At 30.9% G+C, this 18,980-nt stretch overlaps 1 protein-coding gene and 1 non-coding gene across 2 annotated transcripts; both read right to left on the bottom strand.

Annotated features, from left to right (window-relative positions):
• Positions 1–3,499: 3,499 nt before the first annotated feature.
• Positions 3,500–11,520, bottom strand: LOC104597086 (PRA1 family protein A1-like). Its single transcript, XM_010258482.2, has 8 exons — positions 11,083–11,520; positions 10,852–10,892; positions 10,679–10,757; positions 8,713–8,799; positions 8,549–8,637; positions 8,387–8,458; positions 8,167–8,300; positions 3,500–3,863 (listed from the first exon to the last, which is right to left on the bottom strand). Exons 1-7 carry the CDS (start codon positions 11,238–11,240, stop codon positions 8,197–8,199), a joined length of 630 nt encoding a protein of 209 aa, XP_010256784.1. The 5' UTR covers positions 11,241–11,520; the 3' UTR covers positions 3,500–3,863; positions 8,167–8,196.
• A 7,192-nt stretch (positions 11,521–18,712) lies between these two features.
• TRNAV-CAC (transfer RNA valine (anticodon CAC)) lies at positions 18,713–18,786 on the bottom strand. Its single transcript has one exon. It is a non-coding gene; the product is annotated as a tRNA-Val (tRNA).
• Positions 18,787–18,980: the final 194 nt, after the last annotated feature.

An 18,980-nucleotide genomic window follows, 5' to 3' on the forward strand; every position in this document is an offset into this window, starting at 1 on the left:
ATGAAAAAATTAAATAAATAAATAACCGAATTAATGTTTTAACAATGGTTTATTGACTTGGTCAAATAAATTGGTGATTCAATCAATAAGGTCATTTAGTTATTGACATTTTTGTAAAAAAAGTTATTTATGTTAAAACATACTCAAAAAATATGATCAAGTGAAAACATCCAATTTTTTTATTCAACCACGAGTTTTAGGTTGAAAGACAATATTGTCAATATATCCACGAGTATATTATGCTTTGATTACATTTCTTCGTTAAATGAATTGTAATAAAAACACTAAAATATTCTTTATCTTCGTCATATCTTTGAAACTGACACGTCCAATACAAGGCACGTGCACATTTACTAATAACTAAGATCGCATTTCTTTGAAAAAAAGTCCTGAAATGGGTCCATTTATGATCTTATTAATACCTTGTTCATAAATGCATGGTAACTTTATTTTAGATAATCCTTTTCAAATTATCGAAGCAATTGAAATTGATAGGAAGATGTCATTTCAATTCAACTCAGTACGTAGAATGCTATCCTATTCTCAAACGCATTTATGGTGCGAAGCCATGATATCAGCTCAAGGTAAGGTGGGCTTCTCGCACCCCACTACAGGACCCAAAAAAAAAAAATTATTTCTTATATTCACCATTTCTGAATTTATCCAGCGAAAAGCACAGCCTACCAGACCAATTTAGCCACCTGGATCTTCTCAGTTTTTGACAATGCCAGCTCTTATTTGTTCTTTATGAAAAATAAATGTAAAGATGAAAACCATACAGAGAAATGAGAACACCAGAATCCATAAATAATAGACTTGAAACAAAACAAAAGAGTCCATTTCACATGTTTAGTATTTCTAGGGTTCATGCCAATATTTTTTTGAATTGCATCACCGAGACTCATGTCATGCTTATATAGATTAATAGTTGTGATCATCAACCAACACCGCCTAAGAGGGTGTGTAGGATTCGTGGATCAAATAAAAACACTGAATTAAAACCACTACCATTTTCGAAAGGAAATCCAAACCGTTCGCCTTGAATATTAATGCAGCCCATAAACTCCGCCAGGTGGGAAACACCATTTCCATTTCCTATCATGGATGAGAAGATAGAATTTATGCTTTCATCCATTTTTAAAGTGTCTCTTAAAGTGAAATGGACTTCAAATTTTTGCCACTGTTTGGAACCGATAATCTGAAATTTGTTTTTTAGGTAAAGTCTGATGCTTGGTTATATATTTTTCTAAAAAAAATGTTTTCTCAGACCACACCTTGAAAATTAGAAAGGTGTAGTATTTTCTCGTTTTTTTGCAGTTGCTAGGACAACAGTATAGCACTGAAAAATGATTATGTGGCAGCAGCATCAATGGTCCCAAACAGGAAATAAAATGTTTTCTGAAAAAACAGCATGCCAATGCAGCACAGTTTTTTTCAAAAAACACCTTTCAAGAAAAAACAGTGGTTCCAAACATAAAGATAATTAGCAGTTTTCATTAAGACCCTCAAAATCATCTTCAATTAAGGCCATCTAAGAATTCAATTTTTTATCCAATCCAATTAGGTTGATTTGAACATCCTTTAAATTCATGGAATTGGATTGGGTTTAAAAAGCATATTTATTGGATTGAAGTGGATAATTCAATGACCATCTATAAGATCAAATACAACAACGAAGAGAAGGCTTCGGTGGCTGAAGGATGGTATTTTCTTTGTTGTTAAAATAAAATTGTGAACGTACAAAATTTACTCCAACCAGTCTATTCTAATAATAATTACGAGGCTTGCTAAATAATATCACTTTGGCACTACACTTGGTCCAGCTATGACTTCAATTGTTCACTCTACCTTAATAATCATTACTTGTACTAATGTCCCCTTGATGCTGAAATGAATATTGAATTGAATTTGACTCAATTGGATATAAAGTCTTGGTAAGGATCTGCTGCCAACAAAACACTTCCAATACTGTTCGAGATATTCCCAATGTGCAGTTGCAATGGTCTGTTTGGACAATTTTAAAAGTATCGTATTGGTAACAGATCTGAACTCACAAGGGGGATATCTGCTTTCGCTTGAATTTACATCTCCACCCCACAAACGTCCCACAGCACGATGATAGTAATCTCTTTGGCTTCCTGCAGGTCATAAATACCACTTATCATTTGGTTAATACTTAATTGCACAAGTACCCTGGTAATATTTAAAATTCAGATTGAATTGGATCGTTGTACTTCACATTGTAATCAAATCAGATTGGATTATATAAAAATCTAATACATTAACAGCTCTACTTCAACCCGTATTTAAAAAAAAAAAAAAAACTTCAACCCGCACTTTTACTCTTTTAGTTTAACACTTGCCACATGTCACAAAAAGATAAACCCCCTGTGATTGGTTTGGCCTCCCATCATCAGCGGCGAATCGCATTAAAAGAGCCAGCCTTTGCCTTTGCACTTACAAAAGAACCGTCAAAATCTGTCAACAATACCGACAGATCATTTATCTAACAAAAAGAGAAAAAAAAAAGATACGGATCGAATGATGCTTTTTATCCATCCTTGAAAGTTGAAATCACTGTCCATATTTACTTTCAAAAAGTTTATTTTACGGAAAATTCCGGATCAGTACATTGTACTTTGGCTCAAGTGACAATTTGGTCTTAAACTTTAAAATGCAATAATTTAGTATTCAAATTTTCAGAATGTGACAATACAATATCTACCGTTAATCAGTCTGTTAATTAACCGTTAATAACATTTGAAAAGTCAAAAATGCTCTAACAATGCCATCTAATTCTCTTTATCAACCATCCAAACATTAACAATAAAATAAACAGTCCCAAATTTTAGATTCTTATAAACAATCACCAATTTTTTTGAATAGAAGAATCTAAAATTTGGGACTATTCATTTTATTGTCAATGTTTGGATGGTTGATAAAGAGAATTAAATGGCTTTTGAAGAGCATTTTTTATTTTTAAAATATCACTTAACAACTGATTAACGGACTGACTAATGACAAGTACTGGATTGTCACATTTTAATAGTTCACGTACTGAATTGTCATATTTTAAGAATTTGGGTACCAGATTGTTACATTTAGAGTTTGGGGACCAAATTGTCACTCAAACCAAAGTACAGGATACTCATCGGGAATTTTCCCTTTATTTTATAAGACTTCAAAAGATCTGATTGGGCTTTCAAAATCCACCGCAGAGCACTGCAATTCTTGACTTTTGGACAACTGGACAAGTGGTTTTCCGTTTTTCTGGTAAATACTATGGGTGTAGTTAGGGTCAGGTTGGGTTGGGGATTTGTTACATTTTCAATGGGCTTTTAGCCTAACCTTATGTAGTTGAATTTCTTGCACCATGGTAAATAGTTAAACCTGGTTTTTTCTTGGCAAGTACACGTAACCTTAGGGGTGGCAATTTTTCCCATAAAACCAGGCCCCATTCCGCCCCATCGTCGATCTTAAATGGGGATAAGGAACACAGTTGCATCTATAAATCAAAATTTATTCCCACATAACAAAATATAGTCAACATATACCAAATCTAAGAACAGATAATCTCCTGGTGAACAAGAAAAAGTACCCTTGGCTGGCCAATATTTCTTACAATTTCAATTTATAAATTCTAAGGTGATTACCAATAAAATTGGGAGACATTCAAGTTCTACAGAAATAAGTTCTCCGAAAGATTTACAACCAGTGGCCTATACAGATATGTAGCTTCCACTTACAGGAGGGAATCTTCTACAGCAGCTTTTTGTAAGAACATCAGAAGCAGCAGCAGCTGTTAAGTGCCTAAGCCCAACTTCAGAATACCAACTCATAGTTCACAACCAATTGGAAGATTCCTAGGCAAGGGCAAATGCAATTGGTTAGACTACAACATATAGTAGCCGGAGAATGAGTAAAGAGTACCACTTCTATCTGAATGCCAGTTTTACATTCTCAACAGTTTCATCCAACACCCCAATTTGTGCAAAGCAACTTAACTCTTAAACTATGGGCCCGTTTGGGAGGGTAAGCTTAAGATTCAACTAAGCTAGTTCAGCAGCTTTGAAGCACTCCAGATAGGATGTTCAAAAAGGCTGAAGCAGACAGCCTTTAAAATGACTAATAGGCGGCCAATTTGGGCTCTAGATTTTCACCAAAGAGAGCTTATAGGCTATCTGTGTGAGGCCCACCTCAGAAAGCCAGAATCCGCTGCCCTTGACCCCTCCCAAATGGGCACCTCGCCATTGTATGAAAGGATATCCAGTACTAGCAACATAACCTTGAATTTTATTTTTCTCTGCTATTTTTGCTTAGGTGAACTTGGAGGTAGGACTGGGAGAAGACGTAATGTGATAGTTTCCATATATATCTAGGCCAACTATACCCTATTCTTTGTACCCATGTGACATGCAATGCAAAAAATATCTAGAACATAAATGCAATCTGTATCAAGGATATATCCATGTTCAGTCTTGCACCACAATAATTCCAATAACAGATGAATGGAAAATGGTAACAAGAAAATTAAAAAGACAAGGAATATTTGTATTGGTTCTTCTACTCATCAAAAAATAAATACATGCCGGTGTTTGTTACTAAGCAAAAATAAATTGATCAAGAAAAAGCCAAGCTTAAAATAAAAGGCAAAGGTTTTGGACTGAATTAAAACTACTGAATGCAGAAGGCAAGAACACGGGCTACAAAAAGCAATGATGTAAGGAAATATTTTGTCCCAATAATGTGAATCAACTAGAGAAAATTGGTTCAGCCAAATTCAGATCTCTCCTGGCACAGATGTATAGAGCAGAAATATATCAAATAAAAAATGAATGAATGAAGAAATGAAAATTATACCTGTGAGATCATAAAAGGTAAAAGACTGAACATATAGTAACTGATAGGGACAAAATGAACATAGAGTACAATAAACAGAAACCAACATATAAACAGTGTTTTACAAGTGAGAGGCACAAGAAAGGTGCAAGGACCTTTAGTGCCCAAGGCACAAGGACAAGCCTGAATGAAGCAAGGTGCAAATTTAAAAATTAAAAAAAAAAAACAATTAAAACAAGAAAATGAAAACTTGAATTTTGAAGGAAATTGGATGTTTTAAAAAGCTTCTTATCGCTAGTCAAACTACACAAGCATAATATAAAAAATAAAAAAAATAAAAAAAAACAAAGTGAAAGTGAAAGCAAATAAGTGTGGATTGTACCTAAGTGCTTCAAGCACTCGATAATTAAAGCATGAAAAAATTCCAATGTGTTGTTTTTATCTCCTAGTTGCGTTACTTCAAGTGGCTACTGTCATGTTAGACTTCTTGTATTCCTAATCCTAGGAGCTTAGGGCCTTTTACACTGATAGACCTTAAGGCAAGTCTAAACAAGCCTCTGTGGGGGGTTTAGAAGCAATGCCACCAACCCTTTTTTTCTTGATTGGTAACTTTACTGACTGTGATAAAAGAGTAACATGCACAAAGATCTTGATTGGCATTTTAATAGGCTAACACAAGTCACTTGTCCCCAAGTTTCTTTCAGTACAACTAGGTCACCCCCAAGAAATGGTTGTGCCCCATTTTCTAAGGATGTCAGCCTTAGTGAAAGATGTAAAAAAATACACTAATATTTTTATAATTTTATCCAATTGACCACTTTTATAGAGATATTTTCAATGATTGACTCTTTAGCCCAATCTATATATAAAGGGTTGGTTTTATGATTATTAACCGCAGTCCATTATATTTTAAGGTCAAGGATAAAAAATCAGTTGTATTGGTGTTCCTTCTTAAGTGGAAAACTTTCTTAGATCCTATCCACAACCAAAGCTTCAGGTAGTTAAAAGGACTTTGTTTTTGTTTTTTCTTTGAAAGGTTAATACACCAATACTAATGCAGAAGAACCAAGGTAATTTGGAAGTTAATAAACCATTACAAAAGCGTAACCATAGAAACAAACTTACAAAAGGCTCACACCTTGGCCAAAGCACAAGGTGCACCAGGCACACACCCTCTGAAAGGGGCTGGCACCTGGGTTGAAGTGAGATGCACTCCTGTCCACCTAGGCACACCATATAAAACACTGCACATAGCAGTTATGGTGGCAAGTCCATTTCAAGGCACAACTGATATAATGGATGGTCAAAGATAGCAAATCAACATAAAGACTTCAACAAGGTTTTTGTTAAGAAACTTAGCTGATTATCAATAATTCCTGGTCTATATGAACAGGAAAAACGGGTAATTATCAAAAAAAAAGAACGGGAAACACAAGTTTGCATGTCAATGCTTCAGGAAGGAATTATGCTTTGGCTACATGGTGATCTATGCATGTGTTACACTTAAACTAGCACAATGAAAATCCATGAAGTCCATTGCAACATTTTCTCCATCACAGGTTAATTTCACCAAGGAATAAAAACTTTATATGAACACCCAAACACTGCAAGGCTGGGTTTGGATTTGGAGTGCAGAATGACACAGAAGTGGAAAAGAAAGATGGAAGCCAAAAAAAAAGAGGTTCCAGGATTAGTTTTTCAATCAAAACCAAAAAAAAAAAATGAGGATAAAAATCTGCTGCTCTCCATATTACTTGGACTACTTTTGGGGGTCAAACCATTGGTTGCAGAAAGTATCAGATGAACTTTTGATTTACATCACTCGTTTTCCAATCCATCCCAACGCAAACAGTCTAAGTTTAATAGTTTTGATCTTATGACACAATTAGATTTTTTATTGGTATGACAAAAACACATCTTTTTTTATGGACAAATACCTTAAAAACAAGAAGCTTTAAAACAAGTAGGAATAAAACAGAATATATGCCATGTATATATAATATTACTAGGAATGCAAACCAGGGTACATTTAGGATTGGAGACCATAGATAAGTTAATGTGAACCTTTTCTAGTACCTTGGTTTGATAACTCATAACAAGGAGGCATTGAGTAGAGGTGTAAATTGGGCCATGCCATGCCGGCATGACACGATTTTGCAGGTCACCCATGCCTTAGCGAGCCACAGGCCTGGGTGGACCGTGCCTGCCTAGCTCAGAACCCCTAAAAGGTCAGGCCCGGCATGGCCCACTGTCATTCCATGTGCCAGCCCACGGGCCTCAAAACCCAAGCTCAGCACGGCCAATATCGTGCCAGGCCATACCAAGCCGTGCCAGCCCACAGGCGGCATGGCCCACTTTACAGCTCTAACATTGAGGAAGAGGATGCCCATAGAATTAGGGCAAGAAAGACAAAATGGAGGGGTTCATCCGAAGTCTCAAGTGATAGCAAATACTACATAGATTAAAAGGAAAATTCTATAAAACAGTTGTAAGGCCAGTTATGTTGTATGGAGCATAGTGTTGGGCAGTCAAGAAACAACATGTCCAAAAGGATTTGTATGGGAAAAATGTATATACCGAGATGAATGAGTGGAAAAATTATATAGTATAGGATCAGAAATGAAGCCATTCAATGAAAACTAGGAGTAGCTCCAATAAGTGATAAAATGAGAGAAAGTAGATTAAGGTAGTTTCGTCATGTGCATAGAAGACCACCTGCGGAACCCATAAGAAGCGATCTGTTATAAGTTTAAGCTAGAAGGGCTAGGGACAGACCAAAACAGACATGGATCAAAGTAGTAAGAAATGACTTAAGCACTCATAATTTCACAATGGATATGACATTGAACAGAATGGAATGGCAAAACAGGACTCGTGTAGCATAGATGATAATGCTTGGATGATGATTATGAAGATTACAAACAAAAAGTAATTATCAAAAATAAATTACAAACAAAAACTTTGTTTGATGTGCAGGCTTTACTACATAGAAGCTCCTGGAAATCAGCATCTAATTTCATTTTTTATTAAATATAAAATTCTTAACTTAGCAAAAAAACCTATTTAACTGTCAACTTAGAAATTAAGCAGGACCATAGTACATCCCACTAGAAGATAATTATTGGGAATCCATCAGAAAATATAGAACAAAAAAAAAACATCGTAGATTCACAACCAAGAAATCAAGATTGTTATTTCCCCTTGTCCAGGGAAGAAGGAGGAAACACCTAGAGGGGGGAAAATGAAAGAATAAGATACAATTCTACATGCAAATATCAAATTAATAATCAGAATAAAATGAGGAAGGTTCTAAAATATATTACTTACGTCTATGAACTCCACAGGATGCACAACCAGTTACAGTTCACTATAATTGCGCCATACTGCACGGAATTCCTCACGGAATGTGTTAAGGCGTGCTTTCAGATTAGGTGTTCTAAAGCTTGCATGAAGGAGAGTGGCTGCAAGAGATGGCATAGTTAGATGGGGATAAAAAAATTAAAAAAGAAAGTTGAAAGAATTATAAAGAAAGCCAAGTATACCATACCAAGAAGGCCAATGACAAATGCCCATAGAACTGTAAGCAGACCACAAGAAGTGATCCATAGGATGCAACTGGCTGGAAGAGAAAAAGGTTATCAATTAATCAACATTAAGGGACATTATTTCTATTTATGTAGACATAGGAGATAATCTATGTGTCAAATACCTGCTGAAAATACCAATACAAACATCCAACGTGGCCATCCACATATATGAATTGTCCTTTTAGGTGATGGGCGTCCCCGAATAACAGGCCTGGAAAAAATTCAGCTGTTAGATGCAGCAACTCTGTTTGCTCCAAAGACACAAAAAGCATGCAGACCCACTTACGTTACAGGAGGTCTCATCTTTGCAGCTAAATGTGGAGAGAACTGTCTCACAGTTCTTGTTACCTTCTCATTAAAAGTAACTGCAAAGCTGTAAAACCAGTTGTCAACAACAATATATGGACAAAATAACCAAAATGATTTCTACACAGATGATAAATATTAAATAATAACACGGACCAAAGTGATGTAAATGCAAAGAAAGATCTAATGAACAAATGAATAAGCTAATATTTGCTCTCTCTCATTATGTTTCTTGCGGTTGTCCCATTATTGAAGTTATGTTTTTCTTTCAACCCTACATAAATCATGCTTTCTTTTCTTTTTCCAAATTATTTTTACGTTAAAGTGTTTCCCCAATATGCTTCAACACCTAAAGTGTTTAAGAATCTCTTTTTTTTCTTTTTTCTTTTTTGCATTTTGTTTTTCTTTCATGAAGCCTTCCTCCAGAAACCTTTTTGTTATTATAAAAGAAATAAAAAGATGGTAACGAATGATTAGTTGGCACATTTTTCCACATATCATAACGAATAATGAAGTTAATGCATTCAATGATCCTGATTAACGGCTCTAACCATCAATGTAGTATAGATGTTAGCCATGTATAAACATGTCTAAAGTATTGGACAAAAGATTTACACCAAAATTTTAAGTCTACAAAAGACACAGAACCATATTGAAGCATTCATGTCATTTATCCAGAAAAAATAAAATAAAATATTGAAACATTCATGTAACAGAGGTTCTTACTTTTTATTTTTGAAAAACCGTAACGTATTAGTATAATTTGTGATTTGTAAATCTGCAGGAAAAAGGAGTGAGGGGGGGAGCTCCTCTTTCCTTCTAAAATCATCAAGTACCATTTTGAACTATTACAAAATCATAATCCTAGCTTCTTCTTACTTCTAATTGGACTAGGCCTTTCACCACCTAAATCTAAATTTTCTTCCTCTCACTTGGTGATGGCCCCTCTTGACCTCACTATTGCATGGGATCAAGGCAGCAGAATATCTATCAAAGCAAAAATGCAGTAGTAACCTAGGGGGGATGCATCTTAGAGTATACAATTTCAACGTGCACATGCACCCAATTAATCACACAGATTAAAATTATGATATAAATTGATATACTGAAAGAAAGCTTTTCTTTCAACAAATATTCAAATTTCACTAATATTACTTGTGAATTGCTATCATCGTCATCTAAGCCTTGTCCCAAGTCCCAACATATGTTACCCAGATACATCAGGGAAACAGCTGGATACGGTATCAGATACAAAAATTACACTAAAAATTGAAGTATCCTACATGATATGGTGTCAGCTATGTAAATCCTGTTCCACCATTCTGTTCTCTTCAGTGGCATACCCATTGTTAAATTTTGAGAATGCCTTCAAGTTACCTTCTTTAGTGAGCTTACTGGAAATGTAAAGAATTTCTAAAATTCTTTTTTTATTCAGTAGAATTTCTAAAATTCTTAAAATGCTTATGGAAAATTTTTCCCTTATAATGGCAAATGGGTCCCAGTACGACGAAAGGCCATTGTGTGCAGATAAATTATATGCTCATGAAGCAAAAATACAAATTCAATCGGGATGTTGAATACCTCCAACTGAGCATTGGAACATGTCACGATGGTCCACTTAATTAGAATTGATCTTTTCTTGTTTTAGTAGGAGAAGTTTGATTAAAATGACTGCAATAAACACACACTCAACTGCTCATTATACTCTGCTCTAGCTGAAACTAGAGCCAAAGAGAGAACACAGCAATGGTTATATCCCTTTTCAATGCTAGAAGATATATCTGATATGGTTCTTAATGATTACTTTTGTTGGACAATTATCAAAAAATAAAATGATTACTTTTGTTGGAAAGCAATTGGCTATTACAAGAGACCAGAACAAAGATGGACTGATTCAATCAAGGAGCAACGTGGTAAAACAAACATACAGAGAGCAAATACGATACCTGTCATTCAGGAAAGCAATGCTCAGTGCTGTTAAAAGAGCAGCAATAATAGCAAGTGGCCGCCTTAGAAATCCCATCCCTGCAGTAAATAAAGTATAAACAGCAAATTAGAAAGATATCCAACACAGCAGTTAAAGGCATTCTAGCAATCATAAAAACCTTTCTGATCTTACCGATAATGAAGATTATCATGATGAAGTAATTGGTCCGATAACTGCAAATACACGTAAAGAATCAAATAGCAAGTTAGAAAAGCGATCGTCGAACGACAGACATAAAAAGCAAATGATCGGAAATAAAATGCCGACAAATTTTCAAATTACATGGAAAACGAAATTGCCTAAGAACAAGGGTTTTTGACCGGATTGCAAAACCAGTAAAGAAGGGAGGAAAAGGGGTCGTACTAGTAGAGATTGCATTTGAGGCGGCTGTTCCATTTAGCATACGATCTAGGGACGGTGAATTTCGAGAAGAACTCTGTGAGAGGGCGAGGAGGTGATGACCATTCCACTTCACGAAGCGCATCGATCAGATCTTCCGCAGTTACGTTTCCCCAATCCATCTATGTTTCAGTACAAAACCCTAGAATTGGTTCGCCCAACTCAAAAAATTCAACGCAACCCCTAAAAGATTGGCAGATAACCTCGATCACAGTTGCAGTGCTTTTTTCCCTATAAATTATTAACTGGGAAAGAAGATTCCGCGATCAAAATTCGCTTAGCCAAGGGCCGTCTTCCAACTTCAAATTTGAAGAACGTAGGAAAGAAAAGTTTTCTAAACGCGTTGGATGATTTCGCATGTTAGGGGACAGTTTTGATGTTTGCACTATGCAAATTGCAATTACTAAAATGCCACTAGACTATCAATGAATTTACTAAAATGCCACTAGATTGTATTTTCACATAAATGCCCCTCCTTAAATTTGATTTGTTAAGCAAAATTTAGTTTATTGAAACGCATAAATTGTCTGATCACGGGTTCGAACCGGGGACCTCTAATGTGTGAAACTAGCGTGACAACCAACTACACCACCCGAACTTGGTCACTACGGTTATAGGGTACTGTTATTTGTAATATGAAAACTGTAATTACTAAAATACCTCTAGACCATCAATAAAATTTCTAAAATGCCACATCCTTTGCATTTTCACAAAATTGCCACTTCTTACACTACTAAGCATGCACATGGTAATTCTAGATGATGATAACAATAATAATAATGCATTTAAATTTTTTTATAAATATGTATTTTTTTATTTTTTATATTATTTTTGCTTTTTATTATTAATCAGATGCAAATTGCAAAATCCAAATCTGATTACGATATGTCACACTTACTTTGTGTTTAATGTGATAATTAATGAATAATATACATGTGCCTCAATGATTATTTTTGCAACACTTATGTATTTATGACATTAAATGTTAATACATTTGACCTAAAAGTTAAACTATTGATCTTAACCAAGTAGTAAAAAGTAAAATAATTTCACTTTTTGTCAATTCTAAAGTATGTATTTCATTTTCATTATCAATAAAAAAATATTGTTATTACACTTATTTTTTTAATTTGATTAATAAAAGTATCATAAATGTCTCTAATTTTTTCTGCATTTTTTGTAATTTTCTATATCTATTTCTATTTTAAAAATTGTATTACCTAACTATGGCTTCATAGATTTATCAATTTGATTTAAATGGTTTAATTGATTGGCCTTCACTTGGATAAAGAAATGTTTTTGTTTGTTAGCCAGTTTTAAAATATATGAGTTTACATTGTTAAAAATATTGACATAGATTTAATTAGTACATTTATTGGTGAAATATAACATAATAGAAAATGATAGTTAATACCTTTGAGTATAAGACTTAATGAGACGAATTAGATAAGGTGGAAAGTAATAATTAAAGTTACATTTTCAAGCCTTATAATTATAAATTGATTAAATACATATATATGGTCATTATAATAGCCATTAAAGCTATAATACATTTACACTTTTATATATAACTAATAAGTGTACACGTGCTTTGTACGTGGTAATTCTAAATGATGATAATGATAGTAATAATGTATCCAACTTTTTCTATAAACTTTACATATTTTTTATTTTTTGTTTTTTATTATTATTCGAATGCAATTTGTAAATCTAAATCTGATTACATAGACACCTCATTCAAATATGTGATAATCGGATCGAGTTGTGAAGTTTCAAATATCATTGATAGGCCTGCTTGCTTGGTTATATTTTTTTATTGATATTTAATCTGTTTGGTGTAACTTTTTTTTGGTTAATTTATCAAAAAAAAATGTAAGATTTAAATAGAAATAATTGAATGGGTGAAAAGTAAATATAGACTAAATTTAAAAATGAGTATTTTAGTCAAAAGAAATTTCTATAATCTTATTCATATTTTTAATGGTAGTGTAAATATAGAATTATAGATGTGTTCAATTTTTTCTATAGATTTTTTGTATTTTTGTGTGTAACAATAATTCTAATATGTCACACTTACTTCTTGTTTACCATGATAAATATATGATATTATACACGTGCTTAAATGTTTTTTTGCAAAATTTATGTATTTTTTTCATTTTTGTATTATTATATTTTATTAACTTTTATTATCTATTTATGACATGAAAGGTTAACATGTTTTGACCCAAAATTTGAACTATTAATCTTTGCCAAATAATAAATTTATTTAATTATTTATCATTTTTAAATTATGTATTTCATTTTCATTACCAATAAAAACAATTATTGTTCTTATCATAAAAAATATTGTTTATTAATCATAAATGTATCTAATTTTTTCTGCATTTTTTGTAAGTTTTTATATGTATTTCTATTTTAAATTTTTTATTACCTAACCATGAGTCTATGACTTCATAAGTTAATCAATTTGGTTGAGATGGTTGAATTGCTTAGCCACCACTTGGATTAAAAGTGTTTTTGTTTTTTAGTCAAATTTAGAATATGAGTTTATATTGTTAAAAATATTGACACAAATATAATATATATAGGAATGGTTTCAGGCCAAAGCCTCCCCCAGTCAGACATGTGGTTCTCCTCTATTCAGACACATATCATTCCAAAGATTTAAACAAAATGGACACGTGTCAAATTCTGATTAGTGGTAGTTCAAGAAAAGAACCCACTAACATGTAGAGTGGAGCCCGCCACCATGAAGAGTTGTGAGAAGTGGGAAGCTTCCACTTTCAATAATTTCCTAAAAAAAATGAAATTGTGTTATTAATTACTCTTAACTACTAAACTAATTAATTAATTCCAGCCATTGATTACTAATAATAATTAATGTTAATTACTCCCGATTAATTAATTTCAGCTATTAATTACTAATAATAATTACTCAATGATAATAATTAATTACTGAAAATAATTTATTTTAATAATTATTGCTATTACTTAATTGTTGATAATAATTAATTAGTGATAATATTGCTCATTATTAATTCAGAAAAATAATTTCTTATAATAATTACTGCTAATACTTAATTACTGATAATTTATTATTGATAATATTGCTCATTATTAATTTGAAATGATAATTAATAAATATTTTCATAATGGTAATTAAGAGCAGAGCTCTATAGGCTCGAGCTCGGCTCGTTGTCACCCCTAATAATAATAATACTTTAATATTACTGATTTTAAAATCACTACACACATAATAAGAATATATTATTAGTTAATAATAACAATAATATACTTATTATTATTACTGATTTCATAATTATTAATTTATTCATAATATTGATTATTATTAAAAAAATGTTAATAGAAAATTTTAATTATTTAAAATTATTTGTTGAAATTACCCATTTTGAATCAGATAGATAATTAATTATTAATTTTAATTTCTTAAAATTATTATTTACTGAATAATTTTAATTATTGTTTGATTAATGACATAATTTTTGAATAATTGGTTTTTTATGTTCATTTTTTTTTGCAAAAATCCAAATAATTTTTCTTTTGAAATGCTAACCATTTTATTTTTTTCTTATTCAGTTTTCCAAAAGATAAAAAATAAATTAATGATATTTATCTATTTTTATCAAATTATGTATTTATCAAGTTGTTGTCATTGATGATGACAATGGTGATGAGTCAACTTTTTGAAAGATATGGGTATACTAATAATAATTAATGACTTCTAATTAATTAATTCCAGCTATTAATTACTAATAATATTAAATCACTAATAATAATTTCTTATAATAATTATTGATAAGACTTAATTACTGATATTAACTAATTACTGATAATATTTCTCATTATCAATTCAGAATGATAATTAACTAATAATAATTAATAACAATTTTCATAATGGTAATTAATAATTCAGAAACAATCATTTTATATTTATATTAACTCATATTAATTATTTTGAAAATAAATAGTTAATGTTAATTACTTATATTAGAATTATTATCAAAAATTATAATTCATACATTTATATTAAATAATTAATTATATTATTGTGAGTAATTATAATTAACACTTATATTAATTAATATAATTATATTATTATTATCAATAACTATACTTAATTATTACTAATAATAATGATTCTTGATAAAAATTAATTACTGATAATTAATTCCTTAATTATAACAATGATAATTGTTACTTTGGAATGTTAATTAATTAGTGATAATTAATAAGTATTTTAATAATTTTAATTATTAATTGGGATATAATCATTTTATATTTATACTAATTCATATTAATTATTTTACAAATATATAATTAGTCTTACTTATTTACATTATTATTATAAGTATTATAATTAATACTATTATTATTCTCAAATAAATATTTCATTTAGTGAAATCTAAATTATAAACTTTCAATTATTCATTATTGTTAAACTAAAAGAATTATAAAAGCAATTATTATTTCAGGAATTAACTAGAAATCGTAATTATAACAAATTAATTACTTCATAATATAATAATAATAAGAAGAAGAAGAAGAAGAAGAAGAATAATAGTAGTAGTAGTAGTAGTAGTAGTAGTAATAATAATTTAATATTACTGATTTCAAAATCAATACACACATAATAAGAATATATTATTAGCAAATAATAGTAATAATAATATACTTATTATTATTATTTATGATTTCATAATAATTAATATATTATTAATCTATATTACTCGATAAAGATATGGAATAAAAAAATATTCAAATTACCACTAAATGAATGAACTAAAAATCTATGAGTATTCTAATTGACTTGAATTTGGCACATTAACATGCCCATAATTATAATCTTAGCCTACATTTCTTATTTTTATCTCTCAATCCCTATAATTCAAACATACCATTAGGTTATGTATAGGTTTCCCTACCTTTTTCTTATAGATAAATTCTACTCAGTCTACGTGCATTGTGGGGAGATTATACTTAAAATCCATAACCATGATCGACCAAAAGAAGCATTGCCACCTAACTCGAAGGTGTCTTCCATACTCAAGAAGATCTCATTTTATCATTTCTTTCACGTTTCCTCTATTGGATGGGCTATGGAGTCCTTATTTATACTATTAGTTGATTGTAACGATACATGATGATGATTTGATTGTAGTCATATATTTTTCATCTCTTACTTTAGAGGATTGATGCATTTGCAAATGTTGTTTGGTATCGATTGTTTTTCTTAGTAGCTCTTTGAATGATTTTCTTAATTATTTGTCTCTTTGAATGGATATCATTTAAATGCTTTTTATCCATTCATATGTCCCTAACTATTAAGCAATATTGGTGATATTGTTGTAAACATCCATCTAATTTTACTATTTTATAAATAGATTAATGATTTCAAAGTTACTGATACTATTTTGGGGGTGGGTTGCTCAAGAAGACATTGATTTTTTTATTGTTAAATAGTAAATTTCAAATAAAATGATACTTTAGTTGCCCCTTACTTAGTTTGGGGTCATTGTCTAAATAAAACATGGTAAGTCTCTTAAATCAAATAAAGAGCCTACCCTAAATGTCTATTATAAATAATTAACAAAATGAAAAAAATCAAATATTTAATTGGTGAAAATTACTGAACTAAGTAAATAATAATAATAATAATAATAATAATAATAATAATAATAATAATCAATTATTTATAGAAATAATTAATAATAATAATAACAATCATCAAGTACTTAATTAAGTAAATAATAAAAAATGAAATAACAATCATCACTTATCATTAATGTTTATTCAAAGCATGCCCCATAATAATTAACAAATGCAGTAATTAAACCTTAGATAATAATCAATATTTATTAACGGTCATTAAAATTGCTAAGCCAAATCATTAATGTTTATTCTTAAATGCGAATTATGAATTAACAAATCTATTATATAATAACTATACTTGGTTGAAAAAATTATTTTAAGTAAATATTTAAATAATTACAAACTTAGTAATATTATTACTATATAACAAAAAAATTAAATTAAATACTAAACTAATAATAATAATAATGGTTAAATTAAAGTAGTAAAAAGTTAAAGTTCAATTTAATGACCTGTATAATTTTACGGGTTTGACATATAAGGGTCAATTTATGACCTATAGACTGTATGAGTGTCTTAAAAAATGACAGTTTATAAACAATAACAAATAATGGTAATAAAAATCATTAATGTTTATTCATATATATATATATATATTAATATTATAATTAACTTCCTCATACTTAGTACGTGGTCATTCACTAGTATAATTTAATAAGAGAAAATGAGAGTTAATAACTTAAGTGTAAGACTTAACTAGTGAATGACCCTGTACTAAGTACGGGGAACCAATAATGTTAAATTTGCATTACGGAATCAATAATGCTAAATTTATATTTGTTAATATTTTAAATAATTATTAAAATTTCAATAAATAGCTTTTCAATAATTATTAGAATATGGATTGAAAGTGGTTGTGGATAACCACTTTTGCATTTTTTGCATTTTTTTTTTAGGAATGGATTGAAGATGGTGGTAGTGGGTTGTGGGTTTTAGCAACAACTTATCAGAAAATGCCACATGTCTACCTTTCTAGAAAAAATGAGAAGGCCATGTGATGGTGGAGAGTCGTAGCCTAGTAGTGGGTTGTGGGGTTTAGCAATAATTTATCAGAAATTGCCACGTGTCTAACTTTATAGAAAATGAGAAGGTCACTTGTGTGAATGGTGATAGTGGGCTATGGGCTTTAATAGCAACTTCTCAGAAAATGCCATGTGTTTAAATTTGAAAAAGCCACGTGTCTGAATGATAGGGGCTATAGCCTGAAAGCCTTATTATATATATATAAGATAAGAGGGGATTAAATGAGGTAGGAATTAATAATGGAAGTTAGAGATGGAATAAATACACAATTATAGACATTTTAGTAGCCATTAAAGTTGTAATAAAATGACTTTTATACAATTTATCAAACAAAGAAGTAGAAGGTAATTTTAGTCCAAAAAACATTTCACATTGCATTCACACTTAGATGGTATAGATTTGTGTTATTACGGCTGTGTTTGGTTGCAGTGCAAATTTATTTGCACTAATACAAATGCATGGGAAAGCAAATGCAAAAAATGCAACTTTTTGTTTAATTTTGTTTTGAATTTACTTTATTCTACTAATGTCTTAATTTACTTAATTTGTCTGCAATCAAACAAAATAAGCTAAAATTTGAAACAAAAAATAGGTCAGAATTTACACTCAAATCATTTGCACTGTCATGATTTTGCATCAGTGCAAATTTATTTGCATTGCAACTAAACACAGCCTACGCAAAAAATAGACTAAAACAAATAAGTTGTCTGAGCCCGGTTTCGAACCGGGGACCTCTAGTGTGTGAGACTAACGTGATAACCAATGTTTTAACTATGCAAGTTGTAATTTACTAAAATGCCACTAAACCATGAAGGAAATTACTAAAATGCAACTACCATTGTATTTTCACTGAAATGCCCCCTTCTTACATTTGCTTTATTACCCCAAAAAACGCATAAGTTGTCTGAGCCCGGGTTCGAACCGGGGACCTCTAGTGTGTGAGACTAGCGTGATAACCAACTACACCACCCCGACTTAATTGATAAAGACTTCTTGTTCTTTCCCTATATACATGGTGGCACAACTAGGAATGGATGTAAAGATCATCCTTTATATATATATAATAAATATTATAAGGATTGCTATTAAGCCTTCATATCCTGTCCATATGAGAATTAGAAATTCCTGGAAAGAATAGCCATTTCCATTCAATTCAGTGGAATTCAAGC

Source organism: Nelumbo nucifera, chromosome 2 (genome assembly GCF_055504915.1).
Source record: "Nelumbo nucifera cultivar China Antique chromosome 2, China Antique-T2T, whole genome shotgun sequence".
Lineage (NCBI taxonomy): Eukaryota > Viridiplantae > Streptophyta > Magnoliopsida > Proteales > Nelumbonaceae > Nelumbo > Nelumbo nucifera.